General features: G+C 35.6%; 1 protein-coding gene across 1 annotated transcript in view; it reads right to left on the bottom strand.

Annotated features, from left to right (window-relative positions):
* The window catches only part of LOC123661233 (sortilin-related receptor-like), a 60,060-nt gene that overhangs the window by 16,467 nt on the left and 20,834 nt on the right, over positions 1 to 22,759 (bottom strand). The window contains exons 4-10 of the mRNA XM_045596220.1: positions 13,085 to 13,347; positions 8,769 to 8,956; positions 8,379 to 8,460; positions 4,891 to 5,154; positions 2,434 to 3,955; positions 1,197 to 1,395; positions 440 to 564 (exon numbers count right to left, since the gene is read on the bottom strand). Coding sequence (XP_045452176.1) covers positions 440 to 564; positions 1,197 to 1,395; positions 2,434 to 3,955; positions 4,891 to 5,154; positions 8,379 to 8,460; positions 8,769 to 8,956; positions 13,085 to 13,347 — 2,643 coding nt within the window. The remainder of the gene's footprint in view (positions 1 to 439; positions 565 to 1,196; positions 1,396 to 2,433; positions 3,956 to 4,890; positions 5,155 to 8,378; positions 8,461 to 8,768; positions 8,957 to 13,084; positions 13,348 to 22,759) is intronic.

The following is a 22,759-nucleotide window of genomic DNA, read 5'->3' as shown; positions in this document are numbered from 1 at the left end:
ATTTATGACATTTACAAGAAAAGTAGAACTTAGATTGCAATAAGAGGAGTGGGTATTAATAAAGATATAACCAATGCTAAAGTTTTGGTCCAAACTAATATACCCATTTTTATATCGATGCCTAACAGCCAAAAAGGGTTAAGCGACATTTTTTGAGAAACTGAGTTATATATATAGTTAGAATCGAATACAACTATATATATAACTCAGTTTCTCAAAAAATGTCGCTTAACCCTTTTTGGCTGTTAGGCATCGATATAATAGCTTATCCTAACGGTCCTAATCAATATGTTTTATCACTAAACTATTGTATAAGATAACTATTGTATAAGATAGACAAAATACGTTTGATCAGTAGAGTTCACATCAACGAAAAGCTACCGTTAAGAAGTTTAAAAATTGTAAGAAAAGTCAACATATTTCAAAATAAATTTAATACCGTGCAGTTGCGTTCATCAGATCCATCCTTGCAGTCGTTATCTCCGTCGCAGACCCACCGCTTCTCGATACAATTACCGTTGGCACATTGGAACTGAGTTTCGGTACAATTTTGTTTTCCGCAATCTTTAAATAAAAGATATTGTTTATATAATCATCATATTATCTTATTTTTGGTTCTATGGACAAATAACACTTTTTAAGTACTCGCTTAAAGCGCCCTGATTATCTAGTTTACTATATAAATGACCTGGTAATTATAAACATAGGAAAAAACTACAGATTAGACGGTCTTTCTGCGACAGAGTGGAGATTGCAATTACTGACCTTGCAGGGGTTGCAAACAGAAAATAGTTTAGTTAAGTAAAAAAATAAAAATAAATAAAATTTATTCACCAGAAGAACACAAACCACAACACTGGTTGAAAGCAGTATTATTTAAGTGTGCTATCTTCTGTAAGATCGAAGTACTTCCCCACTCGGGCTGCTCCAGCATTGAGCAGGATATTCCTGCTGTGCCCTACCTTAGTTAAAAAGTCTACATCATAATATGATTCTATGTATTGATGACGCGTTAGCGCAGCACTCACAAAACTGGCTGTTGCGCTGGCAGTCGCGGGTTCGATCCCCGCTCACTAAAAACATTTTATTGGCATTGTAGAAGTTTGTCGTGGTCTGGGCGTTTGTGTGTGTTTCCGGACCCCCTACACAGAAAAATCCTACTGGCAGCCGTTACGTGAAGCGTTTAACAAAGGTACCCTTCTCGTCGCTCATGTCCACGCAGTCGATGTCGCCGTCGCAGCGCCAGGGCGGCAGGTAGCAGCGCGCGTCGTCGCACGCGATCATGGGCGGGCGGCACAGGCAGCCCGCCTCGTCCGACATGTCGCCGCAGTCGTCGTTGCCGTCGCAGCGCCACGTGCTCGTTATACACATGCCGTTCTTGCACGTGAACTGCTCCTAAACAATAGTTTGACGTATGAGTAGAACCAGAATTAAGTGACTAGTGTGTAATTACACTAGTTTATATATATATATACACAAAGGTCGACAACAATCATGAAAAACATTAAAAACTGCCAAGTTATAAAAAAGGAAAAGAAATTAGTGAACCTGAGTGAAACCTAAAACCTGAGTTAACGGTTGATTGACCAGTTTTAAATAGTGTCATTACGGTCACAAAACAATATTTTAGTCCACTCAAATGAAATTTGAAAAAGATACTTCACAACACTATTTTAGATATAATAAAAGGCTATAATCGTATTAAATAGAAATAACTCTACGGATACTTGACTTTGACTTTGGCACAGTTTGTATTTACCCTGCTATTCTTTATCGAAAAAAATTCGTCTCTTACCTATAACACAAGCATTAAGTTCCGTAATTTAGGAACAGACGACTCATCATTTCCTTCTCTTAGCCCACTTATGTATGGTCGGCACAACATGTTTTAACTCTTTCATTTCTCTCTATTGTTCGTCACTTCAGCGCTTACTCCTTTCTTTTTCATATCCTCACTCACACAATCCATCCATCGCTTTTTTAGCCTGCCGGTCGCTCTTCGTGTTTTGACATTCCTATCATCCCTAACATTCTTTTACCAATATAGCGTTCATTCCTCCTCATTACATGCCCATACCACGCTAACCTACTCCTACTCATGCATCTTAGGTTAGCATGGTATGGGCATGTTGTATATATATATATATATATATATATATATATATATATATATATATATATATATATATATATATAAATTATTATTATTACTATATCCTTACGGATGCTGCGGTTACCAACCCGCCTGCCCAGCTTGGTGACTATGGGCAAAACACATGAGTTCACGCCATTTTTAGCGTGAACTTGTGGAGGCCTATATCCAATAGTGGACTGCGAAAGGCTGCTGTGATGATGATGATGATGATTTCCTTATACTCTTAATACTTAAGTCGATGAAGCCGATCGTTACAAAACTAAATTTTAGATTCTTACCTCTTCACAAGTTCCGGCCAGTTTCGGACACGTCATGTTTGGCGCCGGCTCCATTCCGTTCGGACACATACATTTTCCATTGATTCTTTTAAATCCATCGGGACAAAGACAGCTGAAAGTATTACCAGGACCACCTAGACATAAGGTGTCGCAGCTTGTATTCTTATACGAGCATGCATTTGTTCCGTGCTGCATATAGTAAGCAAATACTTTCAAATCCATCAAACCAGACAAATGGTCGTTGATCGTTATGATATTACCTCCGGTGTCTTTATCTGCCATAAATATCGACTTAGCTTTCCAGTCGTCCCAGTACATTTTATTCTTTAGGACGGCGACCGCAAATGGATGCGAGTTTTTATCCTCATTCCATAATATTCTCTTAAAGTATTGCCCATTTAAATCTGCACTTGCGATGTAATCTTCCATCGCATCGACCCAGTATATCCTGTCAGCCATTCTATCTATTGTGATACCATTGGGCCATTGTACGATCGGTGTTGTAAATAACATCTTTACATTCGTCCCATCGAGATTTGATCTAGATACCGAAGGACTGTTACGGTCCCAATCAGTCCAAAATAAGTATCCCGCTCGGGGATGGACTGCTATTCCACGGGGTTTAGAGAGTACAGTGGAATTCAATATGGTAGCTCTCATTCTGCCCTGACTAGTAAGATCAGTCCTTACGGCTTCGATTTTCCTTCTCATGCCATCGACAAAGAACAGTACGTTAGAAATCCAGTCCAGGGCCATACCTTCTATACTAGCCAAGTCAGTATCAACAACTACTTCCTGTGTAGTACTGTTGCCAAAGCATTGCCGACTAATTTTGTCAACTTCAATATCAGCCCAATAAATACAGTTATTTTTCATATCAAACTCGATCGCGACAATGTTCCTCTGTCCTGTGACCGGTATTATTGTCGAATTATCGAATAAGTCGATGCGCGCAATTTTGTCCCTTAACGCGACCAAAATAAATTCCGTAGGTTCTTCTATTGGGCAAGGAATCGATTCCGGCTCGTAAGGCATGTAGAACGGTACTTTACATACATCTCCATCGATCTTTTTGTAACCCTTGGTCCTTTTATAAAATGTACCTGGGCGACAATGTGGTGGAATAGCATAAGGGTCATAGTTAAGACTCTGATTTCTGACACAAATATTATGGGAAAGAACGAAACCAAAATCACACTCATAATCTCGCCTACTACATTCGCACACTTCTTTTTTAACTGGCCTATCATATCCAACGCCGTTGTAACAATTTGTATGAGCGAGGCGGCGTTGAAACGTGTCTCTTTCACCGAGAACGCAAGATACTGAAGAATTTGGTGTCGTTACTGACCAAAACTTGTAGTCGTCCTTCGTACAGTTTCGTGGAAAAGCGTTTAGCAAGTCAATGGTAATAATTATCCATTGGTGTTGAGCGTTCTCAGAACCGAACATTGTAAATGTTGTTGTATTTTCGCCTGGTTCTGTCATAAGTCCGTATATGCGAAGATCGTCGTCGTTAAATCTAAAAATAAGACGGGAATAATAAATATAAATACTCCATTATATATGAGATATTGGAAGAAAAATTATCAAACAACTAATTTATTTATGATAGTTAACATAGTTATTTGTAATAAACAGTTAATTTTATCGTTCCATTGCTAAAAAAGTAGTACTAGTTTTATATTAAAAAAATTTAGTAGAATACTAGTTTATTAATTAACACAAAGAGAATAATTTGACTTATACTTCTATTTCATGCCTCCGACTGCATATTATGTACGATGTTGCATAAAATTTCAAATGACTACAGTATTGATATTTTTAAGTATTACAGTACATAATGTTTGATGTTATTACGATTTATTTCGCTGGTTTTATGTTGTTATTAAATTTTTATCTTGTTCTAACCTTTTCAGTTGATTTTCCATTATTTCTTCTTATTATCTTCATGTTGCGGTGTTTTTTTTATTACTATTTTATTTATGTCTTTTTAGTGAGAAAAATTACGTAATCGGTTCAATTCATTAAAAGAGCTATTGTATGGTTGATTAAGTAATTTTTGACGGAAAGTCGAGAAAAGTTGGCATAAACCTAATTTAAATAATATTCGACTTAAGCATTTTTTTCTCATAGATAAACCTTATGGTATTTTTTTAAGAAAAATTTTCATCTACCGCACTTAATTCTACTTGCAGAGAGAGATGACGTATTTTTTCAACCGACGAAAAAAAACTGAGAAGGATCTAAAGTCGCCAAGTATATATATATATATTTTTTTTATGTTTGACCATGACAATTTTACAGAGGTAAAAAGTTATGCATGGTCAAACCGTAGTCCAAATTTGATAATGTAGCTTATTATTATATTTCAATGAGCTCTTTTCTTTTAGCTAAGTGTCATATAAAAATGTGTAAAACTAAAGATATAATACATGGTTTAAAATTAATACTTACTGATAAGAATTCCAGTCCAGACCTTCATTAGTCGAGTACAAGATCCTTCTAGTTTCCCCTCTCGTCTTGAAATATTTAACTGCGACAAGTACTCCGCCGTGATCGCCGTAATTGAAGAAGTAATAGTCCTTCAGAATCCTCTTCCAAGTGAGACCAGCATCTCTACTGAGATAGACTCCTGGAATGCCCTTTAGAGACTTTCCAATCACTCCTGTTGCCATGATAACGCCGGGTACAGATTTAGAACTCATTATACTTGCCGATCTGAAAATAAAATTTTGTTCTGAACAAACATGTCGTAATAGCATTCGATGACATGACACGCTTGAACAGATGAAAAGCTTGTGGGACTAAATACAGACATTAGTATTTCAAAATATTTCAATCCATAAAAATCATTATTAGTCACGAAAACTTTAATTACCTAATAGTTGTTTTAAAACCCAAAAAATTAACTGTCTAATCAAAATGTATGTTTTTGAATAATGTACGTGCGATTTATCATAAACAGTGATGACTAGTGAATATAAATGAGAAACCAAAGCTGCAAATAATATCAGTCGATTATCATTGAACGTATTCCCAAAAAACACATTCACAAATTTTATGTACATAAATTATAAATGAAATACGAGAAGCGCCCCGTGCTCAGTGCACAACGAATTATAAAAACCACATTCTCTATAACTGTACATATGTTTTACCTCATATCACTGTTTAACACATTTCCTGGTTGGCTGCAAAAAATTTACTATTATTACATTCCATTTACTAGCTATTTTTTTTTTTACCAAAACTTTTAGAACTAACAATTTGTAATAACTGTAAATAATTTTGATTTTATAAACTAAGCTTGGTCACCAAACCAATGCATAAAATATAATTTTTACAGCAATTTATTTATCATAAAATTAAATTGTATTCTCTTAATAGAAAAATCAACAAAAAAAAGCCATAAACGAACAACAGTAATTCACATCAACACTACGTGTAATTTGATCTCATCTTAATAGGTTTTAATTATTGATGAAACGATAATAATAATTTATTGCAGTCATAGTCACTGAATTTTTTTATCATAACTACATTAATTCCGGCCTAAATGTATGGTTGATTTCAAATTTTAGTGGATTATAAATTCGTTAAAGCCTTCATTAATTAGCTTTATAAAAATAACGTTAATGAGCATGAGAATATTGTAACTGGCTATTCTTTACATTAGACCTATTTAAGAAAATGAATATAAATCATCTTTAAAAAAAAAATTATCTAAAATAACTTTGCTTAGAACGGAACCAAGTAAAAAATATTTTATAATAATTTTTCCTTGATTTCTAACTTAAACTCTGTTACTGATAGTGGTAGGGGCGAGAAGGACAGATTTTTAGCGATAAGTTTGCAGTAAGTTTTACCATATATGATCACGCTGCACGTGTACAATAATAATTTAAATATTATACGTTTTTAACATAAAGTCTCAGTGCTGTTAAAAGGACAAAGATATACAGGACAAGCTTGACATTGTTTAATTAATTTAGTTAATATAGTACCACCGTGCTTTCAAGAATTTACCGACGGCCCTACATTGTAGTTATTCGTTAATTTTTATAAAATAACATTCAATTTTACACGATGATTACAGTCAATCCCATGGGCATTTTAAAAGCATCACTAACAAAAATAATACATTAACGTTAAATAATAATATGTAATATAACATTCTTTCCGTTAACAGATAAATGTTAAGGCACTCTATGGCTGGACCGTCACCTCACCGAACTTGAAATGGAACTGAATCACTTTAAGTGGGGCATGCTGGGGTTGTCTGAAGTCCGAAGAGAGGGTGAGGACACGATGATCCTGGACTCTGGGCACTTGTTTTACTTCGAAGTGGCGTCGGTTTTCTAGTCCACAAGACTAACTAACAACGTTGTGGAAGTCAGCAGTGTGTCGACCCCGGTAGCGTAACTTGTACTTAAACTCACTGACAGGTAATCCCTGAAAGTGATATAATTATATGCGCCGACCTCGGCACACTGACAATGAAGTCGAAGCCTTGTGTGATGAAGATATTGCAAGGGCCATAATTGTACTACTTCGGCCTTCTATGAGAGATGTTATGAGAGACTTCAACGCTAAAGTGGAAGTACAAGACCGCGACCAATCGAGTATCGGACCACACAGATTGGGGCGCAGGAATCGCAGGGGGCAGATACTTGTCAACTTCCTGGAAGCGGAGAGGCTTCTCAGGAAGTGGCGAATCCCCGATACTGTGACGAGGAACGTCATAGCGGGCCTGCTTGATGAAATCTCTCTCCGACCTGCGCTGCCCCAAATACTTGGCTCCGAGTAGTTCCTACTGCAACTCCAAAACAGATTCGATTCTCTGGAAATTACTAGCGACGTGGACGAGATGACCGACAGCGTAGTGAAGACGGTGTGTAAACTGGATCGCAAACAAAACAAAACTGGGGCTGGGCGGCGTTTGGCAGGCTTAGTCGAGTCTTCACTTCGAAGATTCCGCAATGCTTGAAGACAAAAGTCTTCGAGCAATGCGTCCTGCCTGTGTTAACATACGGAGCCGAGACGTGGATACTAACGAAGGGACTGTTCCACAAGTTTAAAGTCGCTCAACGTGCAATGGAACAGGCTATGCTTGAGGTTTTTCTCGAAGATAGGATTAGAAATGAGACTATCCGCGAGAGAAGCAAGTCGAAGGGGCAGTGGGTGGGTCATCTGTATGTGAGACTGACTGACTGCACCATGCACCGCGCAACACATGCTGCTTACGATCGCCTTCAATGGAGACATATCATTCGTGGTCGTGATCCTCATCATTGAGGGAACGAGGAAGAAGACTGACTGACTATTATATAAAACTAGCTGACTCGACAAACGTTGTCTTGCCGCTAAACACTATTTAAAAATAGGGGTTGGTGGTAGAAGGGTGGAAATTTAGAGTTGTATGTATTTTTCAACGCCAAATCCTAATAAAAAAAAATAATTTATATAAAAATTTAAAAAAAAATGGGTTGGACTACCCTTAACATTTAGGGGGATGAAAATTGATGTTGTTCGATTCTCAAACCTACCCAATATGCACACAAAATTTCATGAGAATCAGTAAAGCAGTTTCGGAGGAGTTTAACACCGCGACACGAGAATTTTATATATTAGAATTATACATTATCATTTGTCTTCCGCAGGTAGAGTTGTCAGTTGTCAGTGTACAGTATTCTAAATAAAACGTCGATACAAAAATAAGTAATTACGTATACAAGCATGTTATGTACTCATTACATAAAAAAAAAATAATCCTGTGATACATTTCAGAACTACAAGTTGCCATTTGCCACTAGCCATTTGAAACATAAATTATATTTTACTATACTAATCTAAAGAATTATGTCAAAAATTACAACACAAACAAGCTATGCGTCGACGTCAAGTGTATGAACTTAAATTAGATACGATTATAACTTCCTTACCTTGTAACTGGATACAACTGACTGAATTTCTGGCACAAGTGCAAGCGGCACGAGTTTTCAATGTGGCAGTTAAGCGGGATGCCTGTTAAATGATATCACATTACTTTTATTTAAAATCACGATAACACAAAATATATTGCGATAAACAATATATAAACTAGCATATGGCATATGTATTATAATTTACATCAACGAAAAATATATCTTGAACTACTTATTGATGAATTTCCTTTCCTTCGACTGGGAAAGTATCTCAACCTTACAGGGGATTACACGCTTGCGATGCTTCTGGTGTTTTAGGCGTCTATATGCTTCGATAATCGCATACCATCATGTGAGCCGTACGCTTGTTTGCCGACATAGTTGTTAAAATAATAAAATATGTTTTACCATTTTCATCTTCAGTCGGCGCTTTAATAGATGACCAAGTGACTCCGTGATCGAAAGTTATGAGAGACACTAGATGTTCAGGCTCTATGTTCGATGCTTGCGTCTTCAAGTTTACTTTTGAAGCGATGTAGATGCCCTTCAGACCCTCGACACGATATAGATCCGTGAAAGGATCTTCTGTAACATCTCTGAAAGTAAAAAGAAGATGATAAAATAATACGTACGAAGGAAATCGCTAATTAGCGATAAGGCCGCCTTATGTAATCGATTGTATATTCAAATCGTTTCTTTTAATTATTTTGTAAGTGATGCAGTATAAAGTATTCTCTCTCCCTACGTAATAATTAATAATTGAAACTAATTTAAATGTCAAAAATTTCATAAAAAAATTAGAATGATATCGTTTTCATTCAAATAACATAAGATAGCAATAATAATTAAGGGTAATAGAAATAAATTAATTTTCTCTGCATTACCCGTTATAATTTAACAAATAATTGCTTTGTTATTAAGTATTATCATCATATCTTTCACATGCCTGATTTAACTTAGAAATAATTATCATAAGCAGTGAACAGGAAATCTTTTATTATCCAAAACTGCTTTATAGTAATTATTTTTTTATAGTAATATTAACAATTACTATTATTATTGAAAATAATTTTTTTTCACCTAGCCCTATCAACTAAGATTGTTTACAGTTTATGTTCGTTCTAGTAAACCGTGTTAAACGGTGTTGGTATTTATTTTTAACAGACTTCAAAAAAAGGAGGAGGTTCTTAATTCGACTGTTATTTATGTATGTTACCTCAGAACTTTTCACTGGTTGGACCAATTTAGATGATTTTTACTTAAATGTGGTGCTTCTGTGGCTCCATTCATCATTGAGACTGACAAATACTTTTCGAGTTACGTCTAATAATACGTATTTACTTAACTATGTTTTCGTCCACCTACGTTGTATTATACCAAATAGCTTTTTACTAAGTATATCAATTTTGATGATTCTTATTTAATCGAAAGCTGATGCCTGTTTTGTGGTCCCATTTAAATATAATCGAGATCTGATGACTACTTTTTTAAGTAATCTTTGATTACGCGTATTTACTTAACTATTTTTGCGTCTCACTTCTCACTTCAGCCTATCGCAGTCCACTGCTGGACATAGGCCTCCCCAAGTTCGCGCCACACATCCCGGTCTTCCGCAATCCTCATCCAGCCTCCACCGGCAATCTTACGTAGATCGTCGGTCCAACGGGCCGGAGGACGTCCCACACTGCGTTTGCCAAGACGCGGTCTCCACTCTAGGACCCGTCTACTCCAACGGCCATCGGTCCTGCGACACAGATGACCAGCCCACTGCCACTTCAACTTGCTAATTCTGTGGGCTATGTCGGTTACTTTCGTTCTCTCGCGGATAGTCTCATTTCTAATCCTGTCTTTGAGAGAGACCCCAAGCATAGCCCGTTCCATTGCACGTTGAGCGACTTTAAACTTGTGGACCAGTCCCTTCGTCAGTGTCCACGTCTCGGCTCCGTATGTTAACACAGGCAGGACGCATTGCTCGAAAACTTTTGTCTTCAAGCATTGCGGAATCTTCGAAGTGAAGACTCGACGGAGCCTGCCAAACGCCGCCCAGCCCAACCGAATCCTCCTATCGGCCTCCTTCTCGAAGTTGTTGCGGCCTAGTTGGATAGTATGGCCTAGGTAAATATAATCCTGAACAACTTCGAGAAGGGTACCATCGACCGATACCGGTATCGGTTTGACTTGGTTGTTAAACATAACTTTCGTCTTATCCAAGTTCATACAGAGACCGACACGTCGGGAGGACTCGTTTAGGCCGGCCAGCATTTGGCCTAACTCATCCAGCGTCTCCGCAAAGATGACAATATCGTCGGCGAAACGAAGGTGAGAGATGAATTCACCGTTGACGTTGATGCCCCGTTCCCCCCAATCTAAGGTCTTAAAAACATCCTCTAGCGCAGTGGTAAACAGTTTCGGTGATATTACATCCCCCTGTCTTACCCCGCGCCGGAGGGAAATAGGTATAGATATTTTTGCGTCTACCTACGCTGTATTACTGGTCGATATAATTGAAATCGTTTTTTTTTTTTTCGTTTTCAAACTATCACAATTACAGCGTCACATATACCTACTATGTATTTTTGCACTAGTTATAATACTGTTTGTTTACCACACAAAATAATAATAAAATATATTTGAAACTGAAAAAAAATTCAAATTTTATTTATTCAAGTAGGCTTCAAAAGCACTTTGAATCGTCATTTTACGAATAAAATTATATCTGTTTTTTTTTATAAATTAATCATAGTTTAAGTCACCACTATTTCCATATACCAGTCGTAATGGTTTTAGGGCCTTTGTTCTACATTAAAGTATAATCATTTTAAAAGTTAAACAATGACTCATTTAGCGATGTTTTAACTGGTATATATTCTGAATAAATAAGCTAATATCTTGAAACCGACATCTGTCACGCTTTAGTGCATATTACTGGAATGAATCATAAAATAATTAAAATGCAAGCACTAGCAAGTCCTAATATGTCACTATATAAGTCTGTGCCTCCTAGTGGTCAAATATCAGAACCTAAATCGACCTTCATCGATCTGATAATAATAGAATGAAACGTATTTTATAATTTTAGTATATTAGATAATATATTTAAAATGGGTTGCCTAAAAAATTCTGAACTGACTTTATTTTTTTATTTTTTTAAAAATGATTTTTAATTGAAAATTGCAACATCAAGATAATAAGAAAATTTAATCCTGACTTAAAGTGTGAAACGTATGGAATAAGCAGCTATTGGGTTGCCTATTGTTTACCTGGATAAACTACTGGGTTGCCAGATATAATATAAACATGTATGTCGATGCCAGTTACTTTCAATTAATTGGATAATAGCAAAAATTTTATATCAACGTAAGCGCTGTTTTAGCTGTTTTCATGTTGCAATTTTCAATTAAAAATAATTTAATCTAAATAATTAAATATATTCAGTCCAGGGTTTTTTTAGGCAACCCATTTTTAATATATTATATAATATACTAAATTTATTATAAAATGTGTTTCTTACTATTATCAGCTCGGTGAACATTTAATTTTAAAGGTAGTTTACGAAAAAACTTTTAAAATGTAAATTTTTTCACAAACATTAACGGTCTTACTTATAAAAATCTCGCTAAGCAATACTTAGCCACCGCTTAGTTAAACCGCTCTTAAGCTACAAATCCATGTTTAACTTTTGTTTACTTATAAACGTTGATTAGCTGTTACTTAGTTAAGAAACAAACAAAGAATGATAATTTTTTTTTTCTAACAAACACACGCAAGTAAGTAGATCAAACGTCACAATATAACAGCTGATTTATGTGAAATCCGCCATCTTGCCGCTTAGCAGGAGTTAAACTATGCCTCGGCAGTGTTTAAATTTGACGGCTATTTAAACACTACTTAACGACTTCTTAACGCTAAATAGTGTTTATAAGTGAGGTTTTTGCTAATCCGTTGCTAAGCAATTGATTAAAAATTAAGAAACGTTTATAAGTAAGACCGTAAGTGCTTAAATTATGTGATAAGTGATACTTGTACAATTAAATCACTTTACACTTGTTAACTTTTCTTGTGTTCCTCAAACTAAAGATAAAAACAACCCCTAACTTTTTTGCTATCACTCTCCTTTTCATTTAATTTACTTAAATTTTACCAGAATACGAAATTTTTAGGTTTAAAAGGATACAACTCTAGATACATATTCACGCAAAATGCACTGAACATTAATTGTGAAGTTTAATACAATCTCTTAACCACAAAATAGTGTTAAATGCTTCCAGTGATTCATTACTGACAAACTTCTATTTCTTCTTGACTTCTTGACCAATATATTTTCACGAATTTTTTAACAGTTATATAACTTTATAAAAAACCGTAACTATAGCAGATAGAACGTGATTCAGACCAAAAAATTCATTCTTTTTTTCTGATAATGTTCACAATAAAATCGCAAAAAGGGCATCGCTCATCACAGGAGACACAGTATTAATTATTTTACATTGTATCCCATAAATAGATTAATAACATTTTTGATGGGAATTATAATAATGATATTAAAGCCAAACTGTATTCCATTTTGACTGTGTCTGTTTATATCTTGACCGAGCAACAAAATCAAATAAATTTCAATGATACTTGGCATAATTTGTATCCAAACTGTGAGTGCATTCCAAAATTTAATATAGCTCCTTAGGGAGAGGTTATGAAAATTAAAATATGTATTCCATTTAACTTACTCTAACCAACTGTCCTTCCAATTTCCGTCCGGGAAATAACTTAGAATGTGTTCCAAGCTTAGAACAAAGTTATACTGGGTAAAGTTTTTGCTTATTTCCGATACATAAAGATTTGACAGGTTTTCAGTGTGCATGACAGAGACGAAAATACGTTTATCAGTTACATCTGAAATGTGAAACTTGCTCAAGTCCAATTCAGTCTGAAACTTCGCTTTGAAGAAAGGGCCTCGCTGATGGGATATGTAGAGATCCAAAGAGTTTTTCTGAAACAAATTAGTATAATTAATATATGTATTTTTTAAACTTTAATTAATTATATATACAGCCATATCACAAGTGACTTTGAGTTCCACTTCGAGAATATATAAAAATTCTATTTACAAAATTTGCTCAGAAAATAAAAATTCTTTTAAAAATTGTTGCTAATTAAAATATCTTTAAACTTTACCGTATTTTTTGTATATTTCGATAATCAAGAAAAATATTAATAAAAAAAAATTATAGTGCTGAATTTAATTGGTTTGTATTTTTATGCAAATCGGTATAATTGTGATTAAATTTTAATTGGTTGACCTTTTGAAATAACGAAATACATCTTCTAATTGAGTAGTAGAATTTTATACCCTTCCCATTCTCAATATATTTTAGAACGTTTTTACAAGTTTTCTATGACAAACATTCCAAATAGTAATTAATATTATTCTTTAAAAGTCTAAAGGAAAGTATGTTCATGTTCTAAAGATATTTTTAAACGAATTCAAAAAAGAGGTTCCCAAATCGACTATATTTTTATGTGTGTTACCTCAGAACTTTTTACTAAGTGAACCGATTTCAATGAAACTTTTTTTAATCGAAAAACATTAATTGTCATGTGGTCCCGTTTAAATTTAATTGCGATATGACAAGCACGTTTTGAGTTATCTTTAATCATGCGTCTCTACTTGGCTATTTTTTCGTCTACCTACGATGTATTACTGGTCGATGTGAGTCGGTTTGGTTTTCATTTGCGAGCAAACACAATTATACTAAAATAATATTAAGATGCAACATTTTTTGATAAAAAACACTTCTCGGTTACCTTGAATATTAAAAATAAATACCGCTTTTGTACCATCAATTTTTACACTTTATACTAATAATTTATAGAAACTAATGTTATACATATTGTACAAAGTAGATTACCGATAACATATTAGCTGTATAAGCTTCGATCACAATCGATCACGATTCAGCCTGTAAAATCCCACTGCTGGGGACAGGCCTCTATTTCCATGTAGGAGAAGGATGATGATGATGTAATCCGACCGATTTCGGCCATGGCGACCACTTCGACCCCTTTTCCCTATAGAGCGCCTTGGCGCTGATGCGTTCGGAGATGGCTTATATAGCCGAGTTAGAAGTTAGAGGGAGAAGGATTATAGCTTAATCCACCAAGCTGTTTCACTGCGGGTTGGTGGATGTATTCTCGACTATGAGTAACGATCGCTATCGGATATTTATAATAACAACCAGAACTGACAGCTTAACGTGCTCTGAGAGGCTTGGCTGGAAGACCCACAAGGACAAACATCCAAACCAGAGCGAAATATTTGTAAATACAAATACCCATCTCGAACGGGAATCGATCCCACAAACCGCCTGTATGTACAGGCCGACAAGAAACAAGCACCACAATACCAGAGCAGTTAGTTGTATAAACTTCAGCTTATCTATATAATTATATCATAAGTATATGAAAATAATAAAATAAAAATAAATAAATAAAATAATTTGTTTATTTTATAACTCTGCGAACTGAACAATAACTTTTTCGTTAAATTTCACGCAGATGAAGTTGCGGGCACAGCTAGTATCATAAATAAATAAAAATGAATCACCGCAATGTATGTACACATATAACTTTTGAACAAATGTACCAAATTGGATAATTTTTTTTTATTTTTTTTTTATTGTCTAAACAAAGTTTGTTTAAAACAAATATTAAAAACAAAATCGATATATTCGAAACAAAACATAAACATATCGATACAAAGTTTGCCGAGTCATTAAGTTAACAATACAATAAGTATATCATTATTTTATATAAGAAATAAACTTATGTATATATTTTATATCATATAAAGATATCAAATATCAGCATTCGACGCTTAGATTGATAATAATCTACTTTCACAATCGAATGAATAGACAGATAGTGTTGACTACAAAATTGTATACATAATATTATTTAATTATACAAAGTACATAATATTTATAAAAAATATTGACCTTCAAAATATCCTTTATTACAAGTGTATACCGAGTGAATACTTGCGAAAAGATTAATATAAACCACATTTTCGACTGTATACCATTTCTAAGCGATGTACAAAAATCAGTCAAATAGAAACATAAGAAGAAGAAGATTTACAACTGAACTTAAGCTCCTGCTTCTATTTTATTATTTTTCGTTTTGTCGCTTATATGATATGTAGTACCTACAGCATATGGTTTAATTTAACGTCGCTTTTCTATCCATCCTGTGTGTTATGTATTTTAGCGGAACTTCACAACAATGATACTCATACCTAGAATTAGTCATTATAACTTATCACTGAGTTTTTTTTTCGATAAACAAAATTGTTAATTGACCAAATACATTATTTTAGTTTTACACATCTTCTGTATAAGTAAAATGAATTGCCGTAATATATGAGCTCTAATAACTTCCGAACGAAGGCACCAAATTAGAGAATTCTTTTTTTTTTGTGTTTGTTATTGTCAGAACCATTTGTTGAACCACTAAACTAAGCTGAACCAGGTTGTCAGGAAGGAAAAAAATACATTCACAAAAAAATGACGGTTCACCGTGCCAGCTAGTTACATATTGGCCTCTTGTTAACAAATACGAGTAATTATGATATTTAACTGTATACCATCTTGGATTGAATGACTCATTTTCGTTATTAAAATATATAAAATTCTCGTGTCACAATGATAGTTAACATACTCCTCCAAAACGCTGGACAGATTTTTATGAAATTTTGTGTACATATCGAGTAGGTCTGAGAATCGGCCAATATCTATTTTTCATACCCCTAAGTTATATGAAGGGTTAAGGGGGGTTAATATCATATATGGCTAAACAACGTTTGCAGGGTCAGCTAGTAATATATATATATTTCATACTATCAATGAATTTTTATATAACCTTGTTCGATAGATATGGATAAGGAATTATCGTAGCTTATAGAAGCCTGGACACCAGAAACATCGCAAGCACTTTGCCGGCCAAACCCTTAATCCACCCAGGAGCTCTGGCCATCTTACTCACTACAGGAACACAACACTGCTTGAAAGTAGTATTGCGTGATCTTTTGTAAGGCCGAGGTATTTCCCCAGTCGGACTGCTCCAGATTTTAGACACGATAGTTCCTGCATTTCCCAGTTGATTGAGAATGAAATTTATAATTTCTTAACGCTTTCTAAAGATCCAGTCAGTTCAGCCTATTGCAGTCCACTGCTAGAAATAGGCATCCCCAAGTTCGCGCCAGACATCACTGTTCTCCGCGATCCTCATCCATCTTACACCGGCAATCTTACGTAGATCGTTGGTCCAGCGGGCCGGAGGACGTCCGAAGACGCGGTCTCCACTCCAGGACACGTCTGCTCCAACGGTCATCGGTCCTGCGACACGTTACAGATGACCAGCCCAATGCCACTTCAACTTGCTAATTCTGTGGGCTACGTCGGTTACTTTCGTTCTCTCGCGGATAGTTTCATTTTTAATCCTATCTTTGTCAGAAACTCCAAGCATAGCCTGTTCCATTGCACGTTGAGCGACCTTAAATAACTTGCAGGCCAGTCCCATACCAACCATACCGACCATCTCGGTATGACTAGATTAAAAAGTCTTAAGTAAAGATCCAATAGAATTATTTTAATAAGAATAAAATATCTGCTGTGTGGCTACGGCAGTAAGAACATAGCCTCCCCCTCTCTTCCTGTGGGTGTCGTAAGAGGCGACTAAGGAATAACACAGTTCCACTACCACCTTGGTACTTAAAAAGCCGACCGATGGCGGGATAACCATCCAACTGCTGGCTTTAAAATACACAGGCCGAAGACGTCGTCGGTGTGACAAAGCCAGCCCTGCGGTCACCAACCCGCCTGCCCAGCGTGGTGACTATGGGCAAAACACATGAGCTCACGCCATTTTTGGCACGAACATATGGAGGTCTATGTCCAGCAGTGGACTGCGATAGGCTGAAATGATGATGATGATGATGATGAAAAGTATCTAAAACTAAACGCAGGTTGTATAATAACAATTTATCAAGAATTTCCCAATACTATATTTTATTTACGCTGTTTCTTCAGAAAATTAAGATTTCGCACAAACACATTTTAGTGCACTCTCGTTAATAGAATGTCTAGTAGTAAGTTAGTGTCATCATCGAATTTTTAAATGCCTATTACCAGAAAATAACAACTAGTGATATAATCTATAATATATATAAAAGCGAAAGGTCACTCACTCATCACGAAATCTCCGAAACTATAACACCTACAAACTTGAAATTTGGCAGGTAGGCTCCTTATAGGACGTAGACATCCGCTAAGAACGGATTTTACGAAACTCGACCCCTAAGGGGGTGAAATGGGGGTTGGAAGTTTGTATGAAAGTCCTATGTTTTTGAAGTAAGAGACCTGAAATTTAAAATGTATGCTCTATAGATGGTAAAAAAGTGTCCAAATAATGTATCTTTAGAAATCAACCCCTTTTTGGGGTTGAAACGGGGGATGGTACGTTGACTCACTGATCACGAAATCTCCGAAACTATAACACCTACAAACTTGAAATTTGGCAGGTAGGCTCCTTATAGGACGTAAACATCCGCTAAGAACGGATTTTACGAAACTCGATCCCTAAGGGGGTGAAATAGGGGTTGGAAGTTTGTATGAAAGTCCTATGTTTTTGAAGTAAGAGACCTGAAATTTAAAATGTATGCTCTATAGATGGTAAAAAAGTGTCCAAATAATGTATCTTTAGAAATCAACCCCTTTTTGGGGTTGAAACGGGGGATGGTACGTTGACTCACTGATCACGAAATCTCCGAAACTATAACACCTACAAACTTGAAATTTGGCAGAAAGGCTCCTTATAGGGCGTAGACATCCGCTAAGAACGGATTTTACGAAACTCGACCCCTAAGGGGGTAAAACGGGGGGTTGGAAGTTTGTATGAAAGTCCTATGTTTTAGAAGTAAAAGACTTGAAATTTAAAATGTATGCTCTATAGATGATGAGAAGGCGTCCAAATAATGTATCTTTAGAAATACACCCCTTTTTGGGGTTAAAACGGGGATGGTAAGTTGACTCACTGATCACGAAATCTCCGAAACTATAACACTTAAAAACTTGAAATTTGGCAGGTAGGCTCCTTATAAGACGTAGACATCCGCTAAGAACGGATTTTAAGAGAAACGACCCCTAAGGGGGTAAAACGGGGGTTGGAAGTTTGTGTGAAAGTCCTATGTTTTTTGAAGTAAGAGACTTGAAATTTCAAATGTAAGTTCTATAGATGGTGAAAAGGTGTCCAAATAATGTATTTTTAGAAATCAACCCGTTTTTGGGGTTAAAACGGGGGATAGTAGGTTGGCTCACTGGTCACGAAATCTCCGAAACTATAACACCTACAAACTTGAAATTCGGCAGAAAGGCTCCTTATAGAGCGTAGACATCCGCTAAGAACGAATTTTATGAAATTCGACCCTTAAGGGGGTAAAACGGGGGTTGGAAGTTTGTGTGAAAATCCCATGTTTTTGAAGTAAGAGACTTGAAATTTAAAATGTATACCTTATAGATGATGAGAAGGTGTCCAAATAATGAATCTTTAGAAATCAACTCGCTTTTGGGGTTAAAACGGGGGATGGTAGGTTTACTCACTCATCACGAAATCTCCGAAACTATAACACCTACAAACTTGAAATTTGGCAGATAGGCTCCTTAGAAGGCGCAGACATTCGTTAAGAACGGGTTTTACAAAACTCGACCCCTAAGGGGGTAAAACGGGGGTTGGAAGTTTGTATGAAAGTCCTATGTTTTTGCAGTAAGAGACTTGAAATTTAAAATGTAAGCTCTATAGATGATGAAAAGGTGTCCAAATAATGTATCTTTAGAAATCAACTCCTTTTTGGGGCTAAAACGGGGGATAGTAGGTTGACTCACTTATCGCGAAACCTCCGAAACTATGCCACCTAAAAACTTGAAATTTGGCAAATAGGCTCATTATAGGTCGTAGACATCCGCTAAGAACGGATTTTATGAAATTCGATCCCTAAGGGGATAAAACGGGGGTTGGAAATTTGTATGAAAGTCCCATGTTTTTGAAGTAAGAGACTTGAAATTTAAAACGTGTGCTCTATAGATGATGAGAAAGAGTCTAAATAATGTATCTTTAGAAATCAACTCCCTTATGGGGTTAAAACGGGGGATGATAGGTTGACTCGCTCATCACGAAATCTCCGGAACTATAACAGCTACAAACTTGAAATTTGATAGATAATTTCCTTATAGAGTGTAGACATCTTTTAAGAACGAATTTTACGAAACTCGACCCCTAAAGGGGTAAAACGGGGGTTGGAAGTTTGTATGAAAGTCCTATGTTTTTGAAGTAAGATACTTGAAATTTAAAATTTATGCTCTATAGATGGTAAAAAGGTGACCAAATAATGTATCTTTAGAAAGTAACTCCCTTTTGGGGTTAAAACGGGGGATGGTAGATTAACTCACTCATCACGAAATCTCGGGAACTATAACACCTACAAACTTGAAATTTGGCAGGTAGGTTTCTTATAGAGTGTAAACAGCTACGAATTAATTTTACGAAAATCGACCCCTAAGGGGGGATCGATCCAAAAAACGGGGGTCGAAAGTTTGTATGAAAGTCTTATGTTTTTGAAGTAAGAGACTTGAAATGTACAATATATGCTCTATAGATGGTGAGGAGGTGTCCAAAAAATGCATCGTAATCTATATATATATAAAAGAGAAAGGTCACTAACTCACTCATCACGAGAACTGAAAAACCGCTGGATGGTCTATCCATCCAGGTTGGACAAAGATAAAATTTGGCAGGGAGGTATAGTCAGCAGACGTCCGCTAAGAACGGATTTTACGATATTCCACCGCTAAGGAGGTTTAATTGGGGTTGATAGTTTGTATGAAACTTAAACAGCCTGAAAATAAAACTAAAAATGTGGTGTATAGAGGTTTTATAAAAATAACTATTAAATTATACTAAATTGTGCCTTTTAAAAAGTTACTCAGTTTGATAAGCGTTTCGATAAGTGACTGAAATAAAAAAATAATTTGCGTTAAACATTTTAATAGTAATGCATATCTTCATAACCACGCGGACGTAGTCGCGGGTAACAGTTAGTGTATTATAAAACAAAGTCCCCAAAAGTGTATGTGATCGATTCGCTCAAAATCTACTAACGGATTTTCACGCGGTTTCACCATTCGAGAAAGGGCTCCACCAGGAAGGTTTACGGAACGGCTAAGCCGATTTTGATGAGAGTTTCACTGGAAGTTTGCCGGGAAAACTTTGTGATACACTAATTTCAACGCGGGCGAAGCCGCGGGCACAGCTAGTAATATAATAAATACTATAGATTTTACAAAATTATGTAAAATGACTATAATTAATAAATAAACACAGTGTTTAGCGTTTATTTCTTCAGGCAAACAACAAAAGAAGACACAGACGTTGGTCTATTTAATATATTTTTTAATAGAAGCAAGGACCGAACAAGCAACCGTAAGCGCAACAGCCGATTGCTTTAAGTAACACTTCACCAAGGCCACATAATGAAATCTGTTTTTCAAATGAATCAAGTTGAATCATTTCAGGATAATTAAACAATTTAATTTTATTATTGCTGACAAAACTACAAATATCATAAACTAATAAGAAAAATTAGGAACCAATAAAAATTACGTCGTTTTATACACAAGTCATTATTCGCCTTGTGTATTGTAAAGCAACCACGATACTCCGCTGTGTATTTTTCAGTAATTTTCCGTACAAGAGTAGAAACCTAGACCAAGACCCATACCAGGAACAAATATTTGCACAAATGCAAATATCTCCTCCGAGCAGAAATAGAATAATCGACCGCCGTAGGCTAACGCCAAGGCAATTGCTAACCTGTACATATACAATTGGTATATGTACCGTGTATACATCCATATGCATTTAGTAAAAAGCGGTTATTTTAATATTACAAACAGACACTCCTATTTTATTTATTTTTAAAAATAAAAAAAACTTTTATTACACGTATAGACAGGTACTTCCCGTAAACAATATACTACTTCGCTTAACCAATTATATATTAAATTATGGATTTCTTTGTTCTTTATACTACTCATAATTATGATATAAATAACACATTGAATTATAAGCATTATATGATCATTGATTATACAATAAAAAAAGCAAACCAACTGTACTGAGGATACAAAAAAATATTTCCAAGTATTATTTCACTACATATCTATAATCAACAGGAATAAAACTAAATAAATATTTTTATATGACATTTAATGCTTCAAAAAAGTTTATTGCTTAATTTTCTTAGTATTTTGTATTTTCTTAGTATGTATTTTGATTTTTTTTGTCATACAATTCGTTGAGATAAATAAATAGAATCCAAGGCAAAAGCTGCTGTTAAAAAACTTGGTATCCCCAATAAAGTCAGGCAGCACTTCACACCGGAATAGCTTCTTACTCTGGACCAAGCACAGGTCGATCGTGTATGGAGTACTGCAGCCACTTATAGGATGGCTCTGTCAAGTACCAGCTTGGTGCTTTGGATTCTGTGGATCGTCGCGCCAGAAAACTCATCGGTGACGAACCGCTGGTTAACTCTAGACTTCAAAGTCTGGAACATCGGCGCAAGGTTGCCTGTCTGTCTGTAGTTTACAGAATATATTTCGGAGAGTGTGCTCAAGAACTATACAATTTGGTTCCACCATCACCTTTCTACCACCGAACCGCAAGACATCGCATGAGTCTGCACCGCTACGTGGTTGTAACCCGACGATCTCACACTAAGCGTTTTCCTTCCTCTTAATACGCACCTCAAAAATTTGGAATGCCCTACCGGCTTCCGTTTTTCCAACTAATTACAATTTGGATAACTTCAAATCAAGAGTGAATAGGCATCTTCTAGGTAAGCACGCACTATCTTAGGCTGCATATTCACTTACCATCAGGTGATATCGCAGTCAAGCGCTAGTCTATATATTTAAAAAAAAAGCTTAACTAAATAATCATACAAAGATAACTAAATACACATACAAAGATAGTAACTGCACAAAGCACAGTCACAGAAACGTTAATTTGTTAGATGGCTTACATATATTAGAGTTACAAAAAAAAAACCGACTGCCTTTATATGGTTCCTATAATGAAACCATTGAAATAATTCTTATCAGCATCGACACGCCTGAGTCATTGGACCTACTAGAATTAGTTGTGATGTAAACATGAGACTTCGGTGAAATAAACATTATTACAATTGACGTTATATAGGAAGTAATATGAACACTATGATACATAAACGTCACCAACGATAAGACGATCTTGTATAAAAAACAGCCTCCAAAAGTCGCCGGAGAATAAGT

The sequence above is a fragment of the Melitaea cinxia genome, chromosome 16, assembly GCF_905220565.1.
Source record: "Melitaea cinxia chromosome 16, ilMelCinx1.1, whole genome shotgun sequence".
NCBI lineage: Eukaryota > Metazoa > Arthropoda > Insecta > Lepidoptera > Nymphalidae > Melitaea > Melitaea cinxia.
Note: the sequence above shows the minus strand (reverse complement) of the source record. Positions and strands in the feature narration are given on the sequence as shown.